This window comes from Merops nubicus, unplaced genomic scaffold (assembly GCF_000691845.1).
Source record: "Merops nubicus isolate BGI_N331 unplaced genomic scaffold, ASM69184v1 scaffold25439, whole genome shotgun sequence".
Classification (NCBI taxonomy): Eukaryota; Metazoa; Chordata; class Aves; order Coraciiformes; family Meropidae; genus Merops; species Merops nubicus.
Window position 1 is genome coordinate 550 of NW_008630608.1, and position 10,787 is coordinate 11,336.

The 10,787-nt window shown below is 43.5% G+C and overlaps 1 protein-coding gene across 1 annotated transcript in view; it reads left to right on the top strand.

The window, feature by feature from the left end:
* Positions 1-215: 215 nt before the first annotated feature.
* The window catches only part of LCMT1 (leucine carboxyl methyltransferase 1), a gene marked incomplete at its 5' end in the record, with an annotated part of 18,258 nt that continues 7,686 nt past the window's right edge, over positions 216-10,787 (top strand). Inside the window, 4 exons of the mRNA XM_008947373.1 lie at positions 216-307; positions 914-1,035; positions 2,404-2,480; positions 3,113-3,174. Of these exons, the coding sequence (XP_008945621.1) occupies positions 216-307; positions 914-1,035; positions 2,404-2,480; positions 3,113-3,174 (353 nt within the window). The remainder of the gene's footprint in view (positions 308-913; positions 1,036-2,403; positions 2,481-3,112; positions 3,175-10,787) is intronic.

Below are 10,787 nucleotides of genomic sequence, written 5' to 3' on the forward strand. Positions count from 1 at the left end.
GTTAAAAGATGCTTGCTCAATATGGAAAGAGCCAACCTCTTTTACCAGACTTTCTATAACTTCTTAATTGAAATAGTTTCACACGTTCAGCAAGCCTGCATGTACACACCCAGGTCAGAGAGTGACCTTCTTAGCTGTGTTATCTTTTAGAGTAAATCTTGGTGGCTGTATTTCATAATTCCCATATTTTATTTTTTTTCCCCTCTGCTGGACAGGTTTGCTGTAAGTGTTGGCTACTGGAAGGACCCTTACATCCAGTATTTTGTGAGACAAGCCAAAGAAAGAAAAGCACCTGAAATCAATAGAGGCAAGTTGGCATGAGAATGAAGACAGAGCAAACCAGTTCCTGACTGCTCTTGAAGAGCACCTGATAGAACCTCCCTATGTGGGGTATTATGGAGTGCAGGAAATGTGTAAAAGAATAACACAAGTTTTCTTTGCAGGAATAATTCCACATGGTATCTGATCTTTTAAATATTCTTCTTTAAATCAAAACTCTTGTCCATTTTTTCTGAGTGGAATGTCTCTGTGTGTCTCAGCAGGCAGGAACCTCTGCAGAACAATCTGAAGTGTTGATTTGACCCAGGGCAGCTGGGTCTGTCAGCTCTGCTCTCTGCAAAAGTGCACACACACCAAATAGAATTATTTTGCTCAGCTTGTGGTGAAACTTGGCTCAAACTTTTATTTATACATGGAATCTTGTTTTATCAGTGTGCCAGATTTTGTTAGTAATGAGAAAAAAACAAAACACAAGAAAACCTTAGGTGCCTTAAAAAGAGTGAATAATTCATCCTAAGGAATGCCATCTATTAAATAGACAAACTTTCCAAAGTTACAAAAAAAATCTTTGTGTTCAAAATTAAGTTTTATATTAAAATAACAACTAAACCCAAACTTTTGTTGCTGTTAACAGGCTACTACGCTCGTGTTCATGGAGTCAGTTACCTGATTAAAGCTTTTCTGAAGAAGACAGAGTGCAACTGTCAGATTGTCAATCTTGGTGCTGGCATGGACACTCTGTTCTGGAGACTGAAGGTAGGGATGGCTGAGAGTGACCAGCCTGGCTGAGGGCAGGTTTGTGGGGACATCTGGAGCACTGTTCTGCCACAGGTCTGGCTTGCTCAGAATTCATCCTGGTACCTTTAAAACCCTGGTTTTCCCCAAAAAGTGTGTGACACCACGCTGACCTCTAGAGGACTGCCAGGAGCAGAGCTTGAATGCTTGCTCTCCTCTATAAGTTTTCACTTTATCCTATGTTAAAACAGGATGAAAGTACCACAGTGCAAGCCCTAGTTACACGTTTCTGAATTATTTATATAAATGTGAATTTAAATATGTAAATATATATGTCTACACATGTATGTAATACACAAAAATTCAGATTATTTGGAGATTCTGATGGCAGCATTCTGGCTGACCACACCTCTTCAGTCGTCTTGTCTTCTCATTAACATTTTCATTTGTAAATTTAGTTTCTGGCAGGAAGCCCAGGCAGGCCAGCTGCATTTTGCTTGGTCACAATTCAGTCAGTGGAAGGGGAAAAATAAGGAATTTTCTCTGACACGTGCAGCATTTTTCTTACCAGCATTCCTGTGAAAATGATGCCAATGCACAGTGTTATTTCCTGAAACAGTGATTTTTAAAAGCTGAAGTGGGGCCTGTAATTCCAAGTTGTCTCCTTGTAAAGAGCAGATGTGGTGTGATTAGGAGAGAGTGGATGGGACCCAGTTAACTGCACACTCCCACAGTCCAGTTCCTGATTTCACCTGCAGAAATTCCTGAGGTGGACATGCCAGAGCTGGCAGCACAGGCCAGAGCTGGCAGCACGTCTCCATCACAAAGGGAGTGCTGCCTAAGGAGAGACTTGGTACAGCTCCTTGCTCAGGGTGGCAGATGGTGACACTGAAATGAAGAGGTTTCCCCCATTTCTGCAGTAGAGGAATCCTGGGGCACCTGCAGGCTGCTCTTGGCTTGAGGACAAATTGTGGAGTGTGGTCACTTTCTGTGTACACCTGTGCAAGATGTTCCTGGTTTCTTTCTCAGAAAAATACACTGCAGAGGTGTTGTAGGTGTTGTAGTAGTTTCCTGTTGCTGTTTCTCCTGGATCCTGGTGATACACTGTTGGAGTGTGTGTTTCAGTGATCTAGTGCCCAGGATTTCTGCACTGCATAAAAAGTTAAATCATTTCCTGAACACTTGGAGGACATTCTGGTGTCTCTCAAGTGTTTTTGTTGTTTTGGGGTGTTTGTGTTTTTCTTTTTTAAGCTGTGGGATGTTGAGTTATGCAACTGTTCCAGATGTCAGTGTAAATTAAAACTGTTCAGGACTTAAGATTCTATCTTCTTGTCATGTACATGTGAAACTTGAACATCCTTAATTCTAGACTGTTACTCCAATTCTCAGGATGAAAATCTTCTCCCTAGAAAATATTTTGAAGTGGATTTTCCAATGATCGTTGCCAGAAAAATACATAATATCAAGTAAGTGCAATGTTTATGTTTAGCTCTGTGAAACTGAGTGGAATTCAGCAAAATGTCACGAGTTGCAAGCTATGATCATTTCATCCCTCTTCTGAGACACTCTTCCTGCTCTAGGGTGGAGAATAAAGGTTTCATTATGCAGGGAAGTCATAGGTGTGACTGCAGCCACTGGTCCAAGCTGGGGAAGTTTATGTGGAAGCTGTAGGGAGGCAAAAAGACTTTATCCTTAATTATATCAAATATAATGAGCAGAGGAAGCCGGTGCTTAGAGGTGATTGAATCTTCTCTTACTTTTGGAGACAGTGATAAATTCCCAGTGTAAGAAGCAGGCTGGCTGGTGTGATACATGAATATTCTCTTTGAATTGATGCCTTGAGGCTCACGGAGAATACTTGGTCTGAATTTCTCCTGAAAGATCACCTCAAAACTTGAGTCAATTGGTGTAAATCTCAACTGCAACTTAATTACTGAGTCCATCTTGCAGAGGTTTGGATTTCCTGCAGGGGGCAGAGGTATTCTCTTGTCTCTGTCGTGTGCATGCACACACACATAGAGATGTATGTTTTAAAAAAAGTAAGCACACTGTTAAACGAGCTTAACTGCTCAGAGATGCTTCTTCCTTCTTCCCACAGATCAAAACCTCCCCTGTCAAAACCAATTATGGAATCCCATTCAGGGGACTCTCTTCTAATAGGTGAGTCATCTTAAAAATAAGTCAGCAATGTACTGCAGCACTTCTAAAACTTTTCTGATCATTTTGTTCTGCTATGTGGGCAGGCTTTTAATGTTTGAAAAGCTGTTTGGACAGAGATTTGGGAGGGAAGAGAGGCTTTTTTCTTCTCTTACAGACTCCTGCCCATTTGTTCTGTGCCATGTTAGAAATGCCTTCTCTTGAAGTGGTTTTATTCTGCCAGAAAGTTTCGGGGTTTTTTTAATTCTTCTCTCATATGTAGCTGAACTTATGTTTTCCATCACAGAAAAGGAGAAATACTACAGATCATCATGTATAAAGGGTTAAAGTGTCTGAGTGTTTTTTTTTTTTTCCTCCATCTTTTTTGTCTCATTACAAGCACGAGTCTTTGCATTTAGTGGAGTCTTCACAGAAGAAATGCAGCAGCCAAGTCCCTTCTCAGAAGCCTGTTTTAGCATTAAGAGGCTGCTAGGTTCAGGTGGTGTCCTGTGGTTGTACTCTCTTGGCTCAGGGAATTATGTGTGTATCAGGACTGTAAATTGAAAGCCTCTTTTCTTGTGGAAAAAAAAAATGGGTTCCACTGAGTAATGTTTTCAGTGCCCAGAGGGCAGATGCTGCTCTGCAGTGGCTGCTTTGGACCCTTTGGGAGCATCACCTGCAATATCAACTGATGGGTGTTGGCAGATGTGACCCTAAACCAGAGCTAGCAGTGTTTTCCCTGATATGATTCCATCTGTAGGTGCTTTTAATAAGCACAGTTCTAGCTAAGGGCTCTGGAGGGCTCAAAAGGCTTCAAAGTGAGGAAGAGTACAGAGAACAAGGTCACATCTCCTCACTGCCAGTGCTGGCAAGGTGTAGGGGCTTCCCCACAAGGCTCTTAGTGCTTTACCTTGGGTAAGAGGATGATTTTGCATAATATGCATAAATAAGCACAATTTTATTGCTGGGTGTTACAGAGTCTTCATTTACCAACATTTCAGATGTCATTTAAATGACATCTAAAATTCTCCCTTGCCCATTGAGGTGTCAAACAATGAAAGCCTGCTGCCCCACCTCAGAAGAAGGGCTTCTAAGTTCCACTGTGTTCCAGCTGGGAGACCTTCTTCTAACAGATCTCTTCCAGGCAGTGAGGCTGCTGCAGAGGCACTGTAGGAGAGCATTAATGCAAGGTCCATGGGGAGGGTTTCATTGTGTTTGTGTTACAGAACAGCTGGCAACAGGTCGAGTCCAGCAAAGCAACTGTGAAGTTACCAAGTTGCAACAGAGTATTGTAATCAAAAGGGACTAATTAGCAAGTGACAGCAGTCAGCAGCAACTAATGTATCACTGCATGTATTGGAGTGTTGTATGGGAGTGGCTTGTTTCTCTAGAGCTGTCTCTCTGTTCTCCATGCTGGATTTTAAATACTTCAGAGTATCAATTTTACTGTAATTGGGCTGATGCAGGCTCTGCTGCACTGAGGTTTTGGGATGCAGGGTAGTGTCCAGGTGTGTGGAGATGGTGGGGGTCTGTTGTGCAGTCACAGTTTGAACTGGCACTCAGTAAGCACAGGTCAGTCTGAGTGGAATCCATGGGAGAGCTCTCATTTGTGCACTGCTTCACGTGGAAATGTCACCAGAAGAGACTGGGACTAAGTAGATAAATCAGATGGTCAAATGAATAGAGATTTCTTACAGCTCTAAAGGAACTTGATAATTAATTCCCTCCCCTGACTGATACATACCCTCTCATTTTAAAACTGTCTTTGTACCTGAGAACTGGAAGGTGGCAGCATGGGAGAACTCTCATTTGTGCACATATTAATGGCACTGCTTCACGTGGAAATGTCACCAGAAGAGATTGGGACTAAGTAGATAAATCAGATGGTCAAATGAATAGAGATTTCTTACAGCTCTAAAGGAACTTGATAATTAATTCCCTCCCCTGACTGATACATACCCTCTCATTTTAAAACTGTCTTTGTACCTGAGAACTGGAAGGTGGCAGCTGTGATTCATGTAGTTCCCTGGATTTCTTCTGGAACCCAAACCAGTAGAGATGATGTCTCTACTGGACAAATAGTAGAAACTCTGACAGACTTGGTGGAACACAGGAATAATATAATATGTTTGGAAAGAGTCAGCATGACTTTTGTAAAGGTAAGGTGTGCCTCACAAACCTATTGGAGTTCTCTGTAGGAGTTGCCAGCTATATCAGATAAAGACATCCAATTAGTAGGGTGCTTGAATTTAAAAACCTGTGTTTTGACAGTGTCCCTTACCAAAGCATGCCAAAGAAATGGCACAGTTGTGAGCAGAAGGAATGGTTCTCATATGGCTCAAGAGCTGGGGATGGAGGGTAGGCATATGTTGCTAATTTTCGTTGTGGAGCAAGATGGAGATCTGTGCTTGAGGATATGTTGTTGTTCAACACCAAGAAATGATTGGGAAAATAGAGTAGTTAGTAAGTGGCAGCTCCTTGGCAAGTCCAAACTCTTCAGAGTGTTGAAGGGCCGTAGAAGAATCTTGTGGAATAAGGGACTTGGTGATAAATTCAATGCAAATTAATGTGAAGTGATGCACATGGGTGGAAAAAATAGTTTGTGCCTTACATGTAAATGCTGGGCTGCTGCCTGCGTGTGAGATCTGGGTGTGGTGATAGATCTGTGGGAGCACTGGTGCCTGGGAGAGGCAGGATGCTGTACTGGGGATCACTGGTGCCTGGGAGAGGCAGGATGCTGTACTGGGGACCTGTGGTCTGAGCTGGTGCAGCCGTGGGGCTGTTGGGGTGCTCTGGGAGTGCTGCTCTCGTGGGGAGTCCAGTGGGGGGAGTGAAGCAGCGTTTCCAGGGGGGAAGTATTGCTCATGTTTGTGAAGTTTGGGGTGGGGATATGGGCCAGGATTTTGGAATCCTGGGGAGGGAGTTTGTCCCGTCCTGTTCCCACCCCACCAAATCATTTCCATACTGCTGTTTCATGTGTGCCAGGAATAATTTGGGTAGATGCTTTGGAATGTGATTTTTGAGGAGTTGTAGGATCAACCAACATGACTCTTGTTCTCTTCCTGCTTTTCTTCTCCCACTGATCATTTCTCCCTTCATGAAGCTAGTGCTGATCGACAGCTATTGGCTTCAGGGCATTGATCCTGTGACCCTGTGAGCTGCTCCCTTCTTGCCCTTTGGTACAGGGGATGGCAGCATGGCTTGCAGTCCACGTGCAGGTATTTGTGGCCTCTGCCCTTGAATGCAGCATGATGACACTTGTCATTCAAGAGCTTTGCCACTTCCTGTGGAATGTGAACTCTCCAGGGGAAGGTGTGAATTTGTGCAGTCATTTGACATTGCTGAGGCAGTGTCAGGTTAAATTGTTTGCAAAGTCCAGTGGCACAGGCTGGTTTACAGTGCAGCTGCCAGTGTTGGGAAGTTAGTGCTCCACCTCTGCCACCTCACAAGTGCAAACTACACATCAATGAACTGTTACCTTTCAGTGCCTCTCATAATATGCTTTCTGCCCCTGTCTAGTTCAGCTGAGGGAGCTGGTTCTTTTAACATCCTTTTCCCTATGGTTCCAGACTTGCTTGTGACCCACCACAGACATTGAGGTGTTGATGTCTTGGTGCCTTGTATGCCTCGTGCTGGGCACAATCCTGCACATAAAGACAAACTCAATTTCTTTGTGTTTTGACACGTACCCTGTCCTGATGCTGCAGCTAACCTGAGTGAGACCATCACTGGGCTGTGCCTGTGAGCCTCCACAATAGATTGTATTGATTGTATAGATTGCCTGGTTGGTTGTAAAGCTGCTGAAGATACCTTAGGATGAAAATCCAAATGAAATCAGTTTGAGTCAATAGTATCCTACATGCTGTCTCTTGGAAAACCTCCAGGAAATTGTTTCACTAATCTGAGAAGAGGGTAAGAAAATTCCTGTAGCAGAGGAAACACGTTGATTCTCCAGGGCTGCTCCAGCAGGCAGGTTGAGGCAGGGGGAGAGGACCTCAGGGCCACCATAAAACAGCCTTTACGTGCTGGTAGCACGTTTCTGTAAACAAAAAATTTAATGCAATGAGGTCAAAAGGCAACTATAGGCAACTATAAACAACTCCTGCTACTATACTGTTACTGCAATGATGTCTAAATTTGAACCACTTGTATTGTTACCTCTGTGCCAAAAGTCAAGGAAGATACAGATAAAGGGTGGTATGATGAGAGCAAAACCTTCTGTGTTGTGTGGATAGCTGAGTCGTGGGCCTAAGCTGGCAGAGCCTGCAGTGGGTAGATGGGGTGGGCTGGAGCTGTGGGGCTCAGCTTCTTTCCTTCCCTCCCCTGTATTTCTGCAGTGAAATCTGAATCCTGTTGTTCTTAAACCATCATTTCAGACAACTAGAGGAAACTTTGTACATAACTGTATGTGCTGAGCATGGGCATCACAAAGTAAAATGTAAGGTAGCTCCGTGCTCTAGAAAGGAACATCATGACCAAACAACTTTGCTAAAAAACAACACGAAGTATTGGCACCTGGGTAGGAATTAGTGCTTGGAATATGAGGTTTTCAGTGGGTTAAGTCACCAGCTGTTGCTGTCTGTGCCAGCATTAGGGACATTGGCCTGATTCACAACAAGGTGACCCTATTTATTTGGAGACTGCCCCAGACTCCTGAGGGAGCACAGTGTGGGTGGTGTTCTCAGCTCAGCCAGGAGGGGAGGCAGCAGCAGGGGTCTGAGCTCTCCTCTGGGGTAGGACACTGTGGCAGGGGCCTTTAGAAGAGTGAGATGACAGTGAGGAAAAAAGTTATTTCCTCACACCAAGAAAGTTGATTCCATTAAAAGAAACTTCTTGTTCATAAGAAGAAATCAATGGAGACCCTGTGAGGGTGCTGCCAGGGTGGAACTGGCTTTTTCCTCCCCAGCTGCTCTGTGGATAGGCAGCTATGGTAAAATACATTTGCACCAGTGCTGCTCGGTCACATTGGCAGCAGATTTAGAAATTTTCATACTCAAAGCATCAAACTCTGTAATAAAGTAGAAACTGGTGCCAGAGCATGAGCGAGGAGCTCGTTATTTTCTGGGGTGCTCAGGGCAGCACCTCAGCTTTGAGCCCCCAGGCTGGCAACGGTGGCGATTCAGCTTCGCCCACCACACTTGCCTTGTGGTGGGTGAGTGTCAGCTCTCTAAGGGCAAAGCCATGGAGCACTTCCAGTCTGATTTTAAAATCCTGAAGATGTTCACCTAGTTAAGTATGATCTCTTCATCCCTTTGACTTTATATATATATATATATATAAGGATTTTTTTTACAACACATATAGGCCAAAGGTGGAAGCCAGCAGAAAATCTCAGAAGGAAGTTTGGAAGAGGCTTTGCTTAAACTCATTCCTCTTGCTTTTTAACTTTTGTCTCTCTTTTTGCATTTTAATATTGACTAGTGTAAATTTCATGTTTTTCCCTAAGATTTCCCTCAAGATAGAAGTATTGATCATGAATGTTGAAGTACCTGAATTACGAAGATGTTTAATGAGGTGCTTTCAGATGGGTTAGAAATGTGCAATTTTTAGCCATTGTATGAGCTCGTGTGTGATGTGTGTGCAGCTCTGCCTCAGTACTATCTGTGGTTGTTTGCCAACAACCATCAATGGAGTCGAGGGAAGCTGGCAGGAAAATGTGTGGAGGAACAAGTACATTCTGTTTGAATGGACCAAAGGAGGAGAACCAGGCAGCCTGGATGCTGGAAGTGGAAATAAAGTGATTGCAATTGGAGTAAAAGGCTTCTGAAGAGAAGGCAATCCATTCCTCCTCAGCTCTCTTGGCCTTTTAAAAGTTTCTGCTGCAAGGAGTCCTGTATTAAGGCATGAAGTATACTTGGCTTTAAGTTTTCAATAATATTTCCACTGCACCAAATGACCCTTAAAGAAACCTTTTCTACTTTGGTGTTTTTCCAGTTTTTTCCATGTGTATACAGGCTTCTTAAATACAATATTCATGGTTTTGGTTGCTGAAATCTGAGCTGTTTTGAAGGGCAGTTTTCTAACCTAGAGGTTTTGCTCTTTGCTGTTCTCTAGGGATAAAAATACTTGAATGAGCATGGTGTGAGTGAGAGACATTTACTTCCACCTCTGAAGTGCTTGTGCTACTTCTGTCACTGGATCACTTTAAACATTTTTGGGGTTTATTTCTGGTTATAATTACTGTGTGTGTTTGTCCAAGCTGATGGAGCTGGACAAGAACATTTCATTCATTGCCCACTGACTGCGGTGGGTGCCGTTCGCTGTGCTGTGTCTCTGGACAGCAAACCAATCCCTACAGAAATACCTCTCTGTGTGTGGTGGGGGGTTTTGTGTGGCTTTTTCTGATGCCATTATCATGGCCTTGATATAATAACTTAAATAGAAGGGTGTGGGAAGTAGTAAAGCTATTACAGAACATGCACATGGAAAAAAGCTTTGACTCAAAATTGAATCATTTGCTGCACAACTTTTTTTTTTTTCCCTCTCTCCCCTCCACCCCATAACTCTCTGCATGAACTATTCTGGTTTCTGTATCTGTTCAGAAACTCTGCTGGAAAGATGGCTCTTTGCACTTGCTAAAGGCACTTTCAGACAGTTGGCCACTTGAAAACTAAGTAGAGGTGCATCTTCCAGAAAGCTTAATACATTGCCCTTTTTTTTTTTTGCTTTATCCTCCAATGTTTTTTTCCCTCCTGAAACAGAACCCCCCTTTCATCCTTTCCCTTCAACCACCTGCCTTCTCTTTCTCTCTTCACGTGGCTGGTGAGACTGGTCCCCTGTTCTGCTCAGGAGCTGTCTGCCTGCAGCAGGGTCCCACTCAGAGCAGTGCTGGAGCTCCTGCAGGCACACAAGGACTGGCCACTTCAGACTCTCACTCTGGGGTGTTTCACCATTTAGCTCACTGATATCACTGCCTGCTCTCATTCAGTGAGAGGGGAGAAGAATGTGCTATTCTGTCCTGATGTAAAGGGTGAGAGAGCACCCTGATCTGTTCCTGCAGAGCTTCCTGCCTTGGAGTGGCTTTGATACTGCACTTGTTAAACACTCTCGACGGGGAGCAGGCTCATCTAGTTGAATTTATGGCAGCTGGTTGTCAGTTACTGATAGCAAGATGCTCGTGTTGCTGCTGGCTTCCTTACAGCTCTGCTACTGTGGCCAAGAGTCTTTCGACTTCAGGATTAGTTCCACCTTCATATTGGGAAGTGTTTCTGGGAGCTTGCTGCCTGTTGTATCCTAGGGTGAATATTTGTTTCTCAGAATCCCTCTTCTAATTTGACTCTACACTTAAATACCATCACTAGGTTATACTAAAAGGCTGAATGATAACTTTTTCTGGCCCTCACATCTGTCTGACACCCATATATATTATATAGCTATATGTATTGTTTATTTATATCACTTTATTGTTAATATTTGGAACGTTGTTACTCAGTTTTTCAGGAATCATTGTGTTGATTTTTTAAGTGTAATTCCTTACGCACATGTATGGGATTGTCTGCAAAGACCCTTCAAACAAAACCAAACCCCCTGTCTTTAATCTTCATTTTTCTTCTCTCTGCATTCCTTGAAACCATGGTAACGGGTGGGATAGCCTGTGATGTGCATTGCAGTGGCTGGAGGGGGAAAAAGTAGGGTTC